Below are 20450 nucleotides of genomic sequence, written 5' to 3'. Positions count from 1 at the left end.
AAGTATTTGGTCCTTAAAATTCCGATATTACGCAAAATTGACTCTTGTGAGCTTTAAGTTGCAGTGAGCCTCGTCATTTTGGTCTTAAAATGTTCATATTAACTGTTCATTTTAGTTGAAGTGGTGGGTTTTTTCGTTTTTCTTCATACAAATTCACTAAAATCACCGCGATATCAGCAGCGGTGAAACGCCATCGGTACAGTTCCGATTGTCGGGACGAGTCCGGAGTCCGAGTCCAGGTAACTGTAAGTGAAAGGACCGACACAGAACTCAGTGCTCCATGGGGCTAATCGCAGCTAACTCCCAATCGTACTTTGCGGACACCTGCTCCACGGGCTCGGGGTTCTCTCAGGGGCGGTTCTAGATTCCAAGTCCTAGTCCAAGATTAGTTCCGGTTTAGTCTTGGTTCAGTTCTGGCTTAGACCTTGTTTAGTCCTGGTACAGTCCTGGTACAGTCCTTGGTTCAGTCCATGGTTCCGTCCTGGTTCAGTCCTCGGTTCAGTCCTCCTGGTTCAGTCCTCCTGGTCCAGTCCTCCTGGTTCAGTCCTCGGTTCAGTCCTCGGTTCAGTCCTCGGTTCAGAGTCCTGGTTTAGTCCTGGCTCAGTCCTCCTGGTTCAGTCCTTGGTTCAGTTTTCAGTTCAGTCCTGGTTTAGACCTGGTTTAGTCCTGGTTTAGTCCTGGTTCAGTCCCGATTTAGACCTAGTTTAGTCCTGGTACAGTCCCGATTTAGACCTAGTTTAGTCCTGGTTCAGTCCCCGGTTCAGTCCCCGTTTCAGTCCCCGGTTCAGTCCTCGGTTCAGTCCTCCTGGTTCAGTCTTCAGTTCAGTCCACGGTTCAGTCCTCAGTTCAGTCCTGGTTTAGACCTGGTTTAGTCCTGGTTTAGCCCTGGTTTAGTTCTGGTTCAGTCCTTGGCTCAGTCCTGGTTCAGTCCTGGTTCAGTCCTGGTTTAGACCTGGTCTAGTCCTTGTTCAGTCCATATAAGGCGTAAAAATTTGGCATTTCGCAACAGTTATTCTGGTGAGAGTAACTTTAAAGTGCTGTAATAGTCGTGTCATATTTTACTTTTTAAATACAGTAAAATTGTAAAGTAACAAATTACTCTGAAATAACAGTAACAAGTCAGTTTTGAAGTCACTTGCCCAACAGTGTTTGTGCCAAAGAAAAACAGCGTAATACAGATCTTTTAAACCTGCTTTTACTTTTACGGATTAACTTCACTTGTTGATTTGTGGTACTTAAACTTTAACAACTCTCTCCTTTCTTTGGATTTCAACTTTCCTTTTACTTTCGATGCCAAACTGAAGTTAATTTACCACCCCATGAACTCGCCCCCCTCGGATCCTTAATAGCCCTCCATCATCTCTGCTCCCGTTTCCGTCCCCCCACGGACACTCCACAGCGCCCCCCGCAGAGCATTGTGTAGCTTATGCAATTTTGTTTATGATTTGAGTGGAAAAAAAACCTCCCCGTGGCTGATGTCGGGCTATATGTTACACTCCATTGACTCTTCCCATCTAGTGAATTTCCCCCGATAGTGCTAGGAACTAAATGAAGCCGTGAGGAAAAGAGGAAGACGGAACGGAAGGAAGGGAGGAGAGGAAAAGAAGGAGAGAGAGAAAGAGAGAAAGAGCGGGGGAAGGTGAGAGAGAGTGTGTGAGAGTTTGGAGGGGAGTGTGAGGAAAACAGTAAAACAGGTATGAAGACGAGAGAGAGAAGGAAGCGAGAGAGCGCAAGAAAGAGAGAAAGACAGACTGAGAGAGAGGGATAGAGAAAGAGAGAGAGTGAGAAGGGGAGGGAGAGAGAAATGAAAGACAAGGAAACAGAGAGGGAAAGGGAATGAAGGAGAGAGAGAGACAAACAAGAAGGAAGAAGAGAAAACAAAAGGAGAGAGCACAACAAAGAGAGAAAGACAGAGTGAGAGAGAAAGAGAGAGAGAGAGAGTGAGAAGGGGAGGGAGAGAAATGAGAGACAAGGAAACAGAGAGGGAAAGGAAAAGAGAAAGAAGGCGAGAGAAACAAACAAGAAAGAAGGAGAGAGCACAACAAAGAGAGAAAGACAGAGTGAGAGAGAGGGATAGAGAGAGAGAGGGAGCGAAAGAGAGTGAGTGTGAAAAAGAGAGGAGAGAGAGAAGGGGAAAGAGAGAGAAATGAGAGACAAGGAAACAGAGAGGGAAAGGAAAAGAGAAAGAAGAAGGAGAGAGAGAAGGAGAGAGCACAACAAAGAGAGAAAGACAGAGTGAGAGAGAGGGATAGAGAGAGAGAGAAAGAGAGGGAGTGTGAAAAAGAGTGTGTGAGAAGGAGAGAGAGAGAGAGAAAAGAGAGACAAGGAAACAGAGAGGGAAAGGAAAAGAGAAAGAAGGAGATAGAAACAAACAAGAAAGAAAGAGAGAGAGAGAGAAGGAGAGAGCACAACAAAGAGAAAGACAGTGAGAGAGGGATACAGAGAGAAAGAGAGAGAGAGTGGGTGTGAAAAAGAGTGAGTGTGAAAAAGAGTGTGTGAGAAGTGAGAGACAAGGAAACAGAGAGGGAAAGGAAAAGAGAAGGAAGGAGAGAGCACAACAAAGACAGAAAGATAGAATGCAAGAGAGGGACAGAGAGAGAGAGAGAAAGAGAGAGAGAGAGCGAAAGAGAGTAGGCGAGAGAAAAAGAGTGTGTGAGAGTTTGGAGGGGAGTATGAGGAAAAGAGTAAAACAGGTATGAAGATGAGAAAGAAGGAGAGAAAGAGGGAGAGAGCAGAACAATGAGAGAAAGACAGAGTGAGAGAAAGGGATAGATAGAGAGAGAGAGTGAGTGAGAGTGAAAAAGAGTGTGTGAGAAGGGGAAGGAGAGAGAGAAATGAGAAGCATGAAACAGAGAGGGAAAAGAACAGAGAAAGAAGGAGAGAGAAACAAACAAAAAAGAAAGCGAGAGAGAAAGAAGGAGAGAGAGCACAACAAGGAGAAAGACAGTGAGAGAGAGGGATAGAGAGAAAGAGAGAGAGAGCGAAAGAGAGTGAGTGCGAAAAAGAGAGTGTGTGAGAAGGGAAAAGAAAGAGAGAGAAATGAGAGACAAGGAAACAGAAAGGGAAAGGAAAAGAGAAAGGAGAGAAACAAACAAAAAAGAAGGAGACAAAGAAGGAGAGAGCACAACTAAGAGAGAAAGACAGAGTGAAAGAGAGAGGGACAGAGAGAGAGAGTGAAAGAGAATGAGTGAGTTTGAAAGGAGGGGAGGGAGAGAGAGAAATGAGAGACAAGGAAGCAGAGAATGAAAGGTAAAGAGAAAGCAAGAAAGAGAGGAGATATAGAAGAGAGAGTGAGGCATGAGATAAAAGAGAAAGAGAATTAAAGATGGAGATGAGAGGAATGGAAAAAAAGTTTGTGGGCAAAATAAGCAAGGGGTGGAAATGAGAAAGAGAGAGAGAGAAAGAGAAGAAGAGAGAGAAAACATGGAAGACAAGTCAGCGGAAGATACAGAGAGGCAAAGAGAAAAGGAGTGAGAAAGGGGCAGGAGATACAGAAGAGCGTGAGGCCATGCAATAAGAGAGAACAAAAGAGAGGGGGAGAGGGGGAGTGAGTGAAAGAAGAGAGAGAGGGCTGGAGAGAAAAGGGGGAGAGACAGCGAGACAGAATGTGAGATGGAAAGAAGAGCGACAGAGGATAAGGACATTGAGATGAAAAGTAAGAGAGACAGAGAGAGAGAGAGAGAGAGAGGAGGGAGGGAGAGAGAAGATAGAGAGGGGACAGAGACATTAAAAGGAGAGAGAGAGAGACAGAGAAGACAGAATGATGGAAAGGAGAGAGAAAGAAAAAGGGGAAAATAAAGATGGGGGGGTGAAAGCGAGGGAGGAACAGAGTGAGAGAAAGACCAGGGGCTAAGTCGAAGTAGTGGATTTGTTGAGCTAAAGTAGTTAAGACTGGAATGACTGAAATGTAATAGTCCGAGGTGAGATTGAGCCTCACAAAACGGCTCTGTAGAGTTGTGTATCTCTGTATAGTGTTGTGTAGTGTTTTATAGAGTTGTGTAGTGCTGTGTAGTGTTGTATAGCTCTGTATAAGGTTGTATAGTGCTGTGTAGTATTGTGTAGGCCTGGGTTGTGTTGTGTAGTGTTGTGTAGCACTGTATTGTGTTGTGTAGTGCTCCGTCGTGTTGTGTAGTGCTGTGTAGTATTGTATACCACTGTATAGTGTTGTGTAGTACTGTATAGTGCTCTGTAGTGTTGTATATCGCTGTATAGTGTAGTGTTATGTACCGTTGTATAGTGTTGTGTTGTGTACCGTTGTATAGTGTTGTGTAGTGTTGTATAGTGTTGTGTACCGTTGTATAGTGTTGTGTAGTGTTGTGTGTATAGTTTGTTATAGTTGTGTGTGTACCGTTGTATAGTGTTGTGTAGTGCTCTGTAGTGTTGTGTAGTGTTGTATAGTGTTATGTACCGTTGTATGTAGTGTTGTTGTACCGTTGTATAGTGTTAGTGTGTAGTGTTGTATAGTGTTATGTACCGTTGTATAGTGTTGTGTACCGTTGTAGTAGTGTTGTGTAGTGTTGTGTAGTGTTGTGTAGTGCTGTGTAGTGGTGTGTAGTGTTGTGTAGTGTTGTATAGTGTAGTGTAGCGTTGTGTAGTGTTGTGTAGTGTTGTGTGTAGTGTATAGTGTTGTATAGTGTTGTGTAGTGTTGTGTAGTGCTTGTGTTGTGTAGTGTTGTGTAGTGTTGTGTAGTGTAGTGTAGTGTAGTGTAGTGTTGTGTAGTGTTGTGTAGTGTTGTGTAGTGTAGTGCTGTGTTGTGTAGTGTTGTGTAGTGTTGTGTAGTGTTGTGTAGTGTAGTGTAGTGTAGTGTTGTGTAGTGTGTGTTGTGTTGTGTAGTGTAGTGCTGTGTTGTGTAGTGTTGTGTAGTGTAGTGTTGTGTGTAGTGTTGTGTAGTGTTGTAGTGTAGTGTAGTGTAGTGTTGTGTAGTGTTGTGTAGTGTTGTGTAGTAGTGCTGTGTTGTGTAGTGTGTAGTGTAGTGTAGTGTAGTGTAGTGTAGTGTTGTGTAAGTGCTGTGTGTGTGTGTAGTGTTGTTGTGTAGTGTTGTGTAGTGTGTGTAGTGTGTGTGTGTGTAGTGTTGTGTGTAGTGTGTAGTGTAGTGTAGTGTGTGTGTAGTGTTGTGTAGTGTAGTGTAGTGTGTGTAGTGTTGTGTAGTGTAGTGTAGTGTAGTGTAGTGTAGTGTTGTGTGTGGGCAGTCGGAGCGTTTGCCTTCGGGGGAAAAACCCACTCACCCATCTCGTTTTACTCCCTCTCACCTGGACCATGTGATCGTCCAATTATCAGACTATTGACTCCGTATGTCCAGACAGAAATTAACCTTTTATGGAGCGATGGAAAAATGCAGAGGTGCAGCAATAATGGAGTCCGGGGTCAAAGGTCAGATCGTAAAAATTGCTGACATAAAAAAATCTATAGCGTGTACAGTAATGGAGAAACGCATCGGTAGGTGAAATAAATAAGAAATATGACAGTCGTGGGGTTTATTACCTGGAAACCTGGAAATTGTGTGACACTGATATCAAACCACGAAAATAAAAGAATAAAAGCAAAAATCGCATTATGATGTAATAGGATTTGGATTAAAGGTGCATTGTGTAACTTTTCTGGTGCAGGGTTAGTCAAATGTTTTTCATTATGGAGATGTTATTGCTTTGCCTGGAATGTTTCACAGTATGGCACAGAGTCCTACCGGGTCGAATATTTGCTGAAACGGGCGGGTTTTAATGGAATTTTACGGGTGGGTCAGGTGAATCAAATGAAAGATGGACAGGAGAAAAATACTTCACACTTGTCCAGAAAGTCGGTTGCCCTGGAAACAAGTGCCATTTTCCAATCTTGTCCCGGAACCATAGACCAGGCTGAAAGAGACTTTATTACATAAACATATCAGCAGAGATCGGTTCAATGGCTGCGTTCTTGGTTTAGTCCTGGTTTAGTCCTGGTTTAGTCCTGGTTTAGACCTGGTTTAGACCTGGTTTAGACCTGGCTTAGACCTGGCTTAGACCTGGTTAGTCCTGGTTAGTCCTGGTTTAGTCCTGGTTTAGTCCTGGTTTAGACCTGGCTTAGTCCTGTTTTAGTCCTGGTTTAGTCTTGGTTTAGACCTGGTTTAGACCTGGTCCAGTCCTGGTGTAGTCCTGGAGATCAGCTCTGCAGTTTGTGGCGTGTATATATCTATGCTACTGACACTGGTTCACTCCTGGTTCACTCCTGGTTTAGTCCTGGTTTAGTCCTGGTTTAGACCTGGTTTAGACCTGGTTTAGACCTGGCTTAGTCCTGTTTTAGTCCTGGTTTAGTCCTGGTTTAGACCTGGTTTAGACCTGGTCCAGTCCTGGTGTAGTCCTGGAGATCAGCTCTGCAGTTTGTGGCGTGTATATATCTATGCTACTGACACTGGTTCCCTCCTGGTTTAGTCCTGGTTTAGACCTGGTTGAGACCTGGTTCAGTCCTGGTTAAGTCCTGGGTTAGACCTGGTGAAGTCCTGGTTTGGTCCTGGCGATCGGCTCTGTGGTTTGCGGCGTGTATATTTTTATAATCTGCTAATGACACAGCATGAGTTCAGTCCTGGTTTAGTCCCGGTTTAGTCCTGGATTACTGAGTTATCGGACTAATGGGCTGACCCTGATTGATCAGGGGCATGGGCGGGTAACGGGTGGAATGTTAACTGATTTAACTTTGATATCATCAGGGGTTAACAGGCGGGTGTGGTGCTGTACTGCGCGGGTGCGGGCGGGTGCTGGTCTCCAAAAATGGACCCGTGCAGGACTCTGGTATGGAATTAAACCTTTCTATCTTCATGGAGACCAAAGCAGACAAAGTTACAGGTCAGATTTGCAGAGAGGCGACCTGACTCACAGTCAGAATGCCTGTTTTTTTTTTTTTTTTTTTCAGCTATAAAAACACCTGTAATTGAATAAATGTAAGGTATATCTAATTAATGTGAACATTCTACGCAAAGTAATGACATGTCCATGGAAACAAGCAGGTGATGGACCCCCAACCGAAAAGTTACATAGTGCCATGGAAACAAGCTTGGACCCCCAACTGAAAAGTTACATAGTGCACCTTTGTAAGACCATGAAATCCAAACATGTATCATTTAAAGAAGCACAGTGTAACGTTTTTAGTGCAAGGTCTGGCGTTTTTGCATCGTCTGAAATGTTCTGTTGTGTGGCATTAAACGTAATTATCTTGCACTTACTGAATTACAGTTGTGATTGTGTTTAATATTCACACTAGAAAAATAAATCCTGCAATAACGTTAACAGGTAATATGATGGTCCCACTGCTAATTCTGTTACTACTGCTGCCATTTCAGATCATGCTGTTAGGTTACTGTTATTTAATGTGTATAAAATACTCACATTTCAAGTTCAATTTAATATATCTGAATTAATAATTAGATAAAGTCTCTGTGTAATCCCTCAGGTGTAGGTTTTATTGGAAAAGAAGGTAGAATTCTGTGCACTCGTCAAAAAACTTTCAGGAGTAAATATGTTTTGTCAGTCGACCAAGAGGCTTCTTCAGATCTGACAGGGTTCTGGTGAGTCATCGCTTTAAAAATATTTACTTAAAGGGAGGAGCAAACTACACTGAAACTGTCACACCCTAGTTGTTCACAGTAAAAACGACCGTTGAACTTCCCCATGTGTGAACTGTCACCTGAGTCATATTCTCCATGATCTTTCTCGACCCTAATGAATCATCTAGTTTCTATTTACACACTCAAATAAGCCCTGTTATTTTCTTTCTTTTACATACAAATATACATACAAGAAAATACTACATTGAGTATTTTTATCTCTGTGTACCTGACTTCGAGGTGCAGCACCAGGAGGCAGCGGTCGGCGATGTCCTGGAAGCTTCTGGTCAGATCCCTGAGAGTCTGAAGGATCTGCTCCCGACTGCGCTCGCTCTCCCCGGTCACGTGACTGTCCACAGAGGAGCCTCCTTAAAGACAGGAGACAAGAGTGTACTTAAGTATTTTTTATAAGGCAAGTTAAGATAGTCTAGTATAAAAAGTCCAGTCTTACATTGCGTAGATTTTATTGTACCTGCAGGAAAATGTGACATGAAGTTGTGAAAAATGTGAAATGATTAAACCACGAACCATGTGATACTGGGTAGGATGTATATTTTGGATAATGATATAATTGATACGAGACAAAATAGTGATAAAACTGTGGTAACTATAATATTTTGTAAGCATATTTGACTTTTAGTTTTGCCTTCAGTCCTCACATCCTTTATCCTTAATGTGTTACCATTAACAAAAAAAATATCTCTGTCTGCCTTTCCTTGTAAATGCGATTAAAATCCAATACAGTTGGACAAAAGTTTCCCTGAAAACAAATGACAATATATCATAAGCTATATTATATGAGTCAGTCGCAGAGTAACCTCAAAATGGCCGCTCTTGTGATTCATACATGTCAGACATAGAACTATAATAAAGATGGAAGATGAATCCAAGATGGTGCCATATTGTTTTCAGTGGCCTCTGCTCATTGGCGCATGGGCCCAAAAATAATTTTCACTTCCGCATTTACTTCCTCCATACCGATCAGAACGAGAGTTGCTGGAGCGGAGCTTGCGCAGGCTCAGAGTGGGGTTAGGCTAACTCTTATAAAACTTTTAGGTGCTTTGAGGATTTAAAAAAACTGAAAAAGTTAATGTTGTGAAAATAGAAAAGTACCCCTACAAAATTTGACCTTTATGAAAGTTGTCGATGCCCTGTCAGATGAACACAGACAGTTTAAATTCCCAAATAATGCACTGTGCTTCTATGGGAGAATCCTTTCTGGGCCCAAGCTCCCGGGAGCTGCAGTACCTGGAGCGGCCACTAGTCGGTCTCGAGCCGGGACAGAGGTAGCCAGGCTTGCACCACCTCGTGCCTCTGCTCAATTTCATTTCTCTCCAGCAACTAGGTAGGTCAGGAATCAGAATACACTAGACGGTTTGCAAGAACACCAGAAGTTGTAGACCTCACACCGGCCAATCAGTAAAGAGCTGTGAAGCCATGACGTCAAACTCAAGTGTCTGTCTGGGCCTCTTTTGTGGTACAGCACAACAGTAAACAAAACGGTCGAGATGGATGTTGACAAAGCCAAACATTGTGTGTTGGCAATGATTTCCGAGATCGAGGATTTAAAGCCGGAACAAAAAGAATGTTTGGTGAATTTTATCAAGGGGAAAGACGTTATTGCCCGTCTTCCTACAGGATTTGGAGCATTACAAACATCACAACCAAATAATAGCGGTCGGTTAAAGTAAAAAAGTACCTGCCTACCATCGAGCGAACAAATCCTAATACTGTGAGGTCAGACAGTCTCTACATAGTGAAACCTGCTGATGAATCAAGCTAGGATCAAAGGGGAGTACATTATCCAGTTTTTATTATAGATCCATGATGCCAGAGAAGTGCCCAAGGATGAACTATTTGAAGCAGGGAATGAACCTTCACATTAAACGTTCTATATTACACAAAACTGACTCTTGAGAGCGTTAATTCATATTATAAAAACATACCTGGAGTTGTGTTTTGTTTCATTCACACATGTTTGAGTAACTCTTTATTATTAGTCTGTTTACATCTCCAAACCTCAAAATGCTCTGTTCCTCCTTGTGATGTTTAAATAAAGAACACAGCGTAAATATGCAAAAAAGGTTTGTGTGAGTGTAACAAAACACAACCCCAGGTATATTTTTGATGACGAAACAACATATAACATAGATCAGAAAATAGTCTGTACGAGTATGAGCCCCTTTACAAACCGAACTACAGCTCAGTGTTAAAAAAAAAAAAAGCCTATATGACTGTAATAAGATGCTTGATAATACATTTCCATTCTACAAAAAACACCATTCACAGCACAAACATTACAGTTGCAGTGAAAGCGACTGGTGGTGGATCTGAAATGTGTATATTTGGGGTTTGTCTGAGAGGTGCACTGGGGGAGGGCTCGTAACAGCAGCAGCAGCAGGGCTTTGATTACCAGCCAGGGCCCATTCGCTCCATGTTACCGACTCTATAAAAGTGTTTACTGAGCACTTTTGGGCCAATTCAGATTCATTATTTAGCTTGATTTTTTCCTCCAACAACTATTTCTGTGCAGTACCACTTACGCGAGACTTTTCTGCTCCATCGTAAAAAACTGCTTTTCTATCTTTAGCCCAACATAGAAAGCCCAGTTTGCAACGTCCTCCATTTTCTCATGTCCGTATGGCATTTACAGGTGACAGAATCAGGACACGGGCGTGAAAAAACACAGCTAAAACTAGTATGGTAACTAACTACACTGCAAGAAAGACTGCTTAAAATGACAACAAGCTGAAGTAGAAGTTAAAGGTGCACTGTGACTCCACTACGCCACGTTACAGGGCAGATCTGAGGAGAGAAAACTCCGCTTATAGAGTAAGAATGTACTGTTTCAAGGTGTTTTTTGACAATACACCTTTAACTGAATAAACACAAGATATATATGTTTGTACTATATCATGGAACATTCTATGCAAAGCAGTATCTCCATGGCGACAAGCAGGTGGTGTACTAATCTTGAAAAGTCACATACTGAATTGCAATACTAGATTTTAAAACTAAATGTTTAAAAATCTGCTTAAATCGATATTATTATCAAAGTAGGTCATTAGTTGCTTTTGTTTTTTGCTGAAGTCTATAGGGCCTACAATGTCAGTGCACAATTTCCCATAATGCTTATATGTAAAACACATCCAAAACTCATTTACAGGTCAGATCTGTGGAGAGGCAAGTCCGCTCAAAGAACAGAATGCATGTGCAAAAAATAATTTTAACTGAACAAGAATTCAGTGCTATGGGGTGTCAAACTCAAAGTCACAGAGGCCAAAATTAAAAACTGGGACTAAGTCGTGGGCCAAACTAAACATTTATTGAAAAATTTCAATGTTTTCTCTTCTTTTGAGATATGTAATGTTAAACCTTTTCTTATTAAAATAAATGTTTAATAATAGTTTTGCTTAAACACTGAATCCAGAGAAAGTATAATATAAAATAATAACAAAATATTAAATAAATAATGTCTCTATAGTCTATCTGTAGCCAGCGGGCAGCTCTAATACATATTTGATATGATCTCGCGGGTCAAATATAATTATATTGAGGGCCAAATTTGGCCCCCGGGCCTGAGCCTGACATGTCTGTCAAGCAATATTATCTCTATGGAGACAAGCAGGTGACTCCACTAGGCCAAGTTACAAGGCAGGTCTGTGGAAATGCAGCTCAATTCATAGAAATAATCTATGTTACACAATACTTTAATGCTATATTGTGAAACATTCTAGGCAAAGCAGCCTATAACAGGTGGGTGGTGTACCCTCCTCCAGAAAATTCAGATACTACATTTACCATAAGGTAGAAATTAAGGATGGGACAAAAATCATGGAAAAAAATGATCTCATGAGATTTTTTCCCCCGTGTTTTTACATTTGGAATGGCTAAAACTATTCTGTTAAGTATTTGCAGATTAAATTTTTTGAGAAGATTGTAGTTCCAAAAAGCTACAATGCCAAATAAAAAAAAGTTAATCAAAAATCTTGTCTTGTCTCATTCTCGTAGATCCAGTCTCACAGAAATTGGATCTCATCGAAATTGCATCACCCCCAGTAGAAATGCATTGTTTCTGTTTAATTTTTTTGCAGTGTACAGGGCCGACAAAGTCAACGTGGCATTTCCCCTTGAAAATCAGGCTGCTTACATGTAAAACACATCTAAACCTCATTATTGTAACTTTTTCATGGTCTGTAAGTCTTTTTAAAGCCCTATTGTACCAGTCGTCTCTGCACTTGTGCTGAGGCTGCATTGTGCACCACACAATAGAATCCACAGAGCACGATGGTGTTTATAAACTCCAGCCAGCGTGGATCAATGGCCATAAATTAACACTGGGAGGAAAGGGAGAGAAATTGGCCCCGTCAGTCATATGTAAGTCTATTTGTTCAATGAGGCGAAGGTGTGAGTGTGTGTGCGATTGTGTGTTTGCATGTCAGTGTGTGTGTGTGTTTGTGTGTGTGTGTTTATGTGTGTGTCTGTGTGTGTATGGAGAATCAGAGGAGCAGGAGAGAGGCAGGGTCCAGATCGATGTGCTGCAGTCAGAGGCATTTCCCCAGTTACTCTTCATGCCCCTTTGAAGGTCACACGTGCACGCACACACACACACACACACACACAAGTACACACACACACACACACGTTACATTGACTTAAAGAGGGGCTATTACACTTCTATGGGGTAATCATTTCTAACACATAACATATTTAGCTCATCATGTTGTTTTAAAAATGCTCTATCTGCCAAAAACAACCTGGGATCACAACTAGGGGTGTACAAAAATATCAAAATATCGATATATCGTATCGTTTAATGTGACGATACAGCATCGATATCGTGGGGCTGCTGCGTTGATATATCGCCAAGAGTATTTTTTGGTATATTTTACTAAATTATTTTCTTGTTTAGAGGAAAGAACTAATTTATGCAACACTGTATTGAATTGATTTGAAATACATCGTATTCAGTCGAAAGTGGACTGTATCGAGATATGTATTGTATCGTGACCTATGTATCGAGGTATGTATCGTATCGGTAACTTCTTAATGATGCCCAGCCCTAATCATAACGTTACTTAAACATGCATGGATGACATATACAACCTCTACAGCAGGAGTCTCCAACCTGTAGCTCGGGAACTACCAGTAGCTCGCCACCCCCTTCCAAGCAGCTCACCAAAGGATTTCTGAATTATACATATTGTGCTGAATGGTTCAAATTTGATAATCTACCATAATAAATGTATAATTTTGATGCCTAACTTTATGCACTAATAAATGGATAAAGATTTATGTTACAGGTATCGAACTGATCCCCATCTAAGGCCTTCCTATGCTCAATTTCTTGTCACCACTAAAATAAGTAGCACTTTGGCATTTTGTTTTAGTGAAGGTAGCTGTAGTTAAAAGGTTGCTAGATCTAGGGGTATGATTCTCGCTTGGGGTGCGAGAGGTCCCGGGTTCAGCTCCTGGACGAGCCCCCAATTTGTTACGACCCAGCTTGTTGGGGTGAGGGAAGTAACAAAGATAAAACCAAGATGTAAAATGGAATAAATTAAATAATGTTTAATTAACAGGAATGTAAAATATAAATAAACAAAAGACTAAAATATACAGAAAATAACCTGAACTAAGAAACAAAACAACAGACAACGAGTTTTGTGCCACAAAAGGGGTCACGCAGGCTTACACAATAACGAGTGGTAAAACTAAGGGACACACACGAAACCAAAACACAAGTTCCCCAAATTAAACCACATAAGCCCACAAACAGAATCGAGTGACCAAATCAAAAAAGGTACAAAACAGAACTAAACTAAACACACAAACAAACAAACACAAAATGGCAGACTGGCCACCAGGGCCAGCAGCCTCGAACAGGTGCTGGTAATCTCCTTAAATAGGGGGCAGTGGCTGCAGGTGAGGTGGGCGTAGACTTGCCCCACCAATCACGGGCCAGGACTCCCACAGCAGGAATCAGGAGTGCTCAGCAAAATAACTTAAAACACTCAAAACAAATTAGAACAAAAGACCTGGGGCCGTAACAGCGACCCCTGCTCGACAGGCATTTTTTCATGAAGAAACAATGTTATAACATGGTAGAAAGAAAAAAGTTGCACAATACGTTACTTTAACCTACTCATAGTTGTATTTTGATTGACTGCACTATGCCCTATGTAACTTTTAGATTTGAGGTCCATCACCTGCTTGTTTCTGTGGAGATGTTCCACAGTATGACATTATAAAAAAACAGCTCTACCTTGCATTTATTCAATTACAGATGGTTTTATAGCTCAAAAATACCTGGAAAAACAAGCATTTTGACTGAGAAAAGTCACTTCTCCACAGATCTGACCTGCAACTTGGTCTGGTTTGGCCTCCATGAAGATAGAAACGTTTAATGCCGTACTGTGAAACATTCCAGATGAAGCAACCCATGTAGAAAAGCATATGACGGCCCCTACACCAGAAAAGTTACACAATGCACCTTTAAGTAATCCTGCACTGGAGTTAAGGTTTAGGTTAAGACAGTAGTAAATACGGAAATCAGTACAAGTCAATATAATGTCTTAAAATTAAGTAAACCCAAAATGTCTGTTCCTTTATGCGATGAAATGAAATGCTAATAATGAAGGTTGAATATACTTTGTCAGACCTATTATATTCCCCTTTTATAGACTATTTATCTAAGTATACGACGGGCTCCTTTGTGAAGTAACAGCCATTTCTGTAGCTGTGCGTACTCGGCTTTTCTCATTACGCATCTCTTAAATTAAATGCAGATAAGATAAGAGACTATTAGCTTGGACAAACAATAGAAAGACATGTGTCACCGCGTCCCATTCACCAAAGCAAACAGAGCTATAGGAGAGAGGGGGGACTTCAGTGACAGCCTGTCCGTCAGCCTGGCACACGGATAAAGGAGGAGATGGAGTCCTTATTAAAAATGTACACACAGATCTGAGAGGTGCGGGAGGGACTTTGGTTTCACTGCGTACCGTACAGTATATAGGAGCTCAAAGCTAATTAACTGCAAGAATTACAGAATGTGTTCTTTGTGTGGTAATATTAGAGCTTAGCAACAATATTAGACAATGTAAAAAAGTCAAAAGGATGAAGTGAAGCTAAATTAAAGGTCCTATATTACGCAAAATTTACTTTGAGCGAGCTTTAAGCCATGTTATAATGCTGTTACCTTCTCGAAAACGTACCTGGAGTCGTGTTTTGTTTCATTCACACATGTCTGAGTAATCCAAAGCTCAAAATGCTCTGTTAGTTGTAATTTCAAGTTAACATCTACCTTTAATCTTTAATTTAATAGAGATTGGCAATTCCAGACCTGAAAGCATCCAAATGATTCTAGGAAAGGTGTGTGGAGTTTCAAAAACACAGTGGAGCACTTCCTGTATTACCACTTGGCGTCACAGGTTGTTTTCTGTTTGTCTCAACTGATGCGATTTTTCCTGATAAACAAGATTCATCAGCTGGATTCACTTTGTGGAAACCGTCTGACCTCGCATCATTAGGATTCGTTCGCTCGACGGTAGGCGGGTACTTTTTTAAATTTAACCAATCGCTGCTATTTGGTCGTGACGTATGTAATGCGCCACTAACGAGGTTAATAAAGCTTTTCCCAAATCCCGCAGGAAGAAGGGTAACGTCTTTCCCCTTGAGAAAATTCACCAAACATTCTCTTTGTTCCGGCTTTAAATCCTTGATCTCGGGAATCATTGCCAACACAGAATATATGGCTCTTCGCTGAGTGGCTGTTGCCGGAACTCGCACCAGGGTTTTTGCAAACCGTCTAGTGTATTCCAATTCCTGACCTAGTTGCTGCAGAGAAATTAAATTGAGAGGAAGCACTAGGTAAGATTCAGCAGCATTGTGTATCCATTTTGGCATAAGTGACCACAATACCTAGAACTGTATTTAAAATCAGAATTTAACTTATATGTGTTTTATGTGTTTCTTGGACTGAAACAAAGGGATATGGTCATAAGTTATCACATCTGATGAGCCTCCGTCAAGCCTTTAAAGCTACCATCTGTAATTAGACTGGCCCTGTTGCATTCTCATATATCACCACTAGATGTTATCTACATTCCTGCTCTCTGATAGTGTGACAAGTTTGGACCAGACGAGCACAGGTGAGTCTGAACAAAGGCAAGGTGATGGCGGAGGGAGAACAGGCTTCACATCTGCCATCTACTGGAAACTGAAATAAATGTACAGATGGTAACTTTAAACTCTTTACATAAATTTTTTTTGTAATGCCGATGGGGAAATCTCATGGAAAATTGACTCTTGGAACCTCTGTGGGCTTCAGCTGTTGAGGTCCATTCCAGTTACTTTGATCAAACAGACACAGCCTTGGATCTTTGTACGTGATCCATTATTCATGTATTTTTCATGTGTCAGAACCACAGACTGTATCTATACAAATGGACACAACTAACCTGCTAGCCGCCGCATTCCAGTCGACTCTGGCTTCAATTCACTTTGTACTGAGAAACTGTCATTCCTTTCTCTGAAACTTCTGCTGCCAGACTTGACTTTCGTACTAATCTGCTTTACATGATCCTTGTGTTTTTATTTCACTGTTTTGTCCTTAAAGGGACAGTCCGGAATTTTAGACATTTATTTATTTATTTAATGAGACAGGAACAGTGCACAATATACATTAACCTTAACAGAGACGCTTTGGAGAGATGCTTTGTACCAGGTTGTAGCACCAGCGCTAATTTCCACCTGTCGTATCTGGACAGATTAATCGATTGATTGTATTTAACTGACCTTAGCCATCAACTGTTCTTCCTGGAGACCTGTGTAGCATGTTTTGGGTTGATGGGTTGATAGGACCTCATTTCCTAGTGAGCCAGAGTGTTTTGGAGACGTGTGGAGTCACTTTTTTTTAAATATTCCATCCAGTCCTTGTATTTGCAGAGGTCACTGGTGCTAGGCTAGTGCATGTCAATGGCCATAGTTAGCCTGCCACTAAAAACTCTTACCCACTCCACAAAACATCCGAAGCAAATCTATTATTACACCAGACTGTTGATGTGAATGTCTGTGTTGATAGAATAATTTTAGAAGTAAAACCAACCTTGCATTTGAAGGATTTATGTCTGAGCAGCAGCAGTGAGTTGTACTTCCTGATAGAAACTTTGGCACCTCTTCACCGCTCACACTGCCTCAAAGTCCTCCACCTGTCCCACCAGTGCACTGTACAGAAGCTCCACCTTGAGTTGTGCCCCCACCAGTCTCTTGTGGTTCCTCCTACTGAGCCACACACTCATTTTTGCCTGACCCAGGACAAAGTTTACAAGTGGCACAGTCGTGCGCTGGGCTGAGAAAATAGTCCCTCAACATGCGATTATTACGCCAGACTGTCCACGTAAATGTCTGTGTTGATAGAATAATGTTTGAAATAAAACTAACCTTGTATCACATGAATCTTCACATGCTGAGGGACTATTTTCACATATATCAGTCCGCCGCTGCCAAACTTTCTATCAGGAAGTACAACTCGCTGCTGCTGCTCAGACAGAAATCATTCAAATGCAATTTTTTTTTTTAATTCAAACATTATTCTATCAACACAGACATTTACATCGACAGTCTGGTGTAATAATAGATTTGCTTCGGGTGTTTTGTGGAGTGGGTAAGACTGTTTTTAGTGGCAGGATAACTATGGCCATTGACATGCACTAGTCTAGCACCAGCGACCTCTGCAAATACAAGGACTGGATGGAATATTTAAAAAACTGTCTCCACACGTCTCCAACACTCTGGCTCACAAAGAAATTAGGTCTTATGTCCAAAATTCCAAATCAATTCCTAACCCTAATATGAAACTGGCTCTAAATTCACCCCTATAACTTCCACCCTCGATGAGCTTCATTTGACTGGAGCCAAACGCTTCTTTATGCCTATATGAAACAGGCCTCATCACTAAAGGTGCTGAGAAATCCGACTGGCCATTTGATCGTGATTGGCTAATGATTACATGTTTTTATGGATGTTATCAATAATAATGTGATTCAATGAGCCATGGGAACAAGCAGCGGGATTGTTTTAGCAGGAGAATCCTCATTGATTTCTCAAGGGAGCCGGGTGTAATGACATTAATGACTTGATTTAATTGTGTTGAGATGATGTTTGTTTATCCTCCCCGCTTACATCATTAAAGGACGCAGGAGCCAGAGCTAACGCTAGTCGGCTGTTACCTATCCTGTTTACAGCAGTCGCCTGGAAATAGCAGGAGGCGATTTATGTGATTTATTAAAGTGTGTTGAGATTGGAGGCACGCTGACAACATCAACAAGAGTTTGAAATTGGATTGCACTTTGAGAAAATGATTTAATTTCGATAGAATAATGCTATGATACATTAAGGCCCGGCTTTGTTTCTCACCTTTTACTAGTGTGTCACAAAACTGAGAAGCTGACGGCTCAGATCCCCTTGACCTTATTAAAAGGTCTAAGCCGCATTGCCTCTACCTGTCTTAAGTTTTTCTTTTAGGAAGATAATTGTATGTGTTTTTGCGGCAATAAAAACACCAGCAGTACAATCAATGCAAGGCAGACAAAATGTTTTACTGGGAACATTTCAGGAAAAGCAATAAAATCACCATGGAAACAGGCAGGTGGCGCACTCTAAATGGTAAATGGCCACGTTTTTATATAGGGCTTTTCCTCCTTCAAGGCACTCAAGGAGCCACTCACCCATTCACACGCACATTCATAAACCGATGAACGCATCCACCTGGGGGCGAGGTGGGTTACGACAACATTCATCTGTGGGAGCTGGAATCTGACCACTCAACCACTGATGTGTTTTTTTTTTTATGTCGAGAACAAGATTCGAATCACCGGCCTTTGGATCAGTGGATACTAGTGAACACTGACCAACTGAGCTACTGTCATATACTCCACACCAGAAAAGTTATTTAAGCTACGTCTACCCGACAACGCTCCTGGACTTTTTTTTTTTTTTGCGGGTTGAAAAAAAATTCGCATTCACACATGAGTCCAATCCATTAATATTCACATCCATACAACAAGTTATGCCGTTCACAGTAAGAATACATGTTTTCAAGACATTTGTAGCATTAAAAACCCACGTAATTGAATGAATACAAGACAGATTCACGTTGAGCAGTCCAGGCCAAGCAATAACATCTCCATGGAGACCAGTTGGCGATAACCCCTTAACCAGTAAAGTTACATAATGGATCTTTAAATGGTGTTTTGTAACCTCATTCTTAAAAAAACTTAAAGATCCTATATTACACAGAATTAACTCTTATGAGCTTTGAGCCATGCTATAATGCTGCAGTGTTTTGTTTCATTCACACATGTCTGAGTGACTCTTTAGTCTGTCTTCTAAGGATGGGAACTCGATAAAATTTTCTTAATCGATCATCAGGAGAATTAACGATTGATTTTAGATTAATCATTAACATTCTTATACTAAAATTATCATTATTATTATTACTATTACTAATCTGCATCAATAAACTCAACTTTATACTCACTCAATATCCTTTTTTTTTTGTTTCAAGATTCGAATCACCAACCTTTGGACACGAATACTCTGTCATATACAGTCACACAACAAAGCTCCTGGATTTTTTTATTTTTTGTTGCAGGTTGAAAAAAATTTGCGTTCACACATGTCGGATCAATAAATATTCACATCCACACGACAAAGGAGCACTGAGTAAAAACGATGTAATACATAAGGCACACCGACAAAGAGCGCATAAAGTCCTTTCTCTTTCGCGACAAACAAACACAAGCGCAATGACAGGGCCGGGACGTCATCGTTTTCCAAAAGCTGCGGTTTGCTTGTCCAAGATGGTGTCCACATGACAACGTTTTTTGGTCGAAACCTCACCATTTCGACTAAAAAACATGATCATGTGGACACCATCTTAGTGCACATTTAATACACTGGATTCTGTTCTAATATTAGTCTTACTCTCTCCCGATCTTTCTCCCAAACTCTGTCTTTCACTCTTTCTCTCTCTTTTCTCTCTGATCCTGTCTCTATCTCTCTCCCTCTTCCTTTTTCCCAATTCCCACCCCTCCCTCTCCCTCCCTCCCGCTCTCTCCTCTCTCCATCCCCACCTTTGCCGTAGTGCTTTGATGGTACAGGGAAGAGCGCCACAGCATGGGGCCAGCCATTAGAGTCAGGGACAGGCGGGCCAAAGCCTCAGCTCATTGGTCCTGACTGACAACTTCCTTTTTACCTTTTTATTTTTTCCTTCCTTCTCTCCTCTCTTCTCCTCTTCTCAAAACTGGATTACAGCCATTTCTTATTTATAAGTTCTTTGTGTATGCGTGATTAAATGTGCAGTGGAGGTGTGTGTCTGTGCGTGTGTGTGTGTGTGTGTGTGAGACTGGGTGAGCTTATCCAATTATTTTCAGATCCCATCTAAGAGACGTCTGTTGGTGGCCATCTGCAGAAGACGAGGGTGGCACACATTAAGGAAGAGGAGATCAGTGAGCGATTCATAAACTCACACAAACACACAGATGAGGTGTAGCCTTCACAGGGAAACATAAGATACCAGCACCAAGCAACTTCCAATCCCGCCATCAGGATGTAGACAAACAAGACGTACTGTGCTTTGTCTCGTGTTTTGTTCAAAGATGCACCAATCCAGACAATCCACCGATATTAATTCCCAATACTTTATCTGCCGATGCCCGATATTAAGCCATGCCAGTGCAGAGACGTTTTTTTCCTTTAAACTAAAACAAAATAAGACAAAACTGCCAAAAAATGTGGTGGGGACTTGCAAATCGTGACATGGACTCGAGTCAGACTTGAGTCACTATTTTTAGGACTTGAAACTTGACTTGATAA

The 20450-nt window shown here is 41.3% G+C and overlaps 1 protein-coding gene across 1 annotated transcript in view; it reads right to left on the bottom strand.

Annotated features, from left to right (window-relative positions):
- The window catches only part of exoc4 (exocyst complex component 4), a 352622-nt gene that overhangs the window by 36670 nt on the left and 295502 nt on the right, over positions 1-20450 (bottom strand). The window contains exon 17 of the mRNA XM_020940971.2: positions 7804-7942. Coding sequence (XP_020796630.2) covers positions 7804-7942 — 139 coding nt within the window. The remainder of the gene's footprint in view (positions 1-7803; positions 7943-20450) is intronic.

Source organism: Boleophthalmus pectinirostris, unplaced genomic scaffold, assembly GCF_026225935.1.
Source record: "Boleophthalmus pectinirostris isolate CB_2022bp ecotype Guang Dong unplaced genomic scaffold, ASM2622593v1 HiC_scaffold_18, whole genome shotgun sequence".
NCBI lineage: Eukaryota > Metazoa > Chordata > Actinopteri > Gobiiformes > Gobiidae > Boleophthalmus > Boleophthalmus pectinirostris.
The sequence above is the reverse complement of the archived record's forward strand: the minus strand, read 5'-3'. Positions and strand labels throughout refer to the sequence as shown.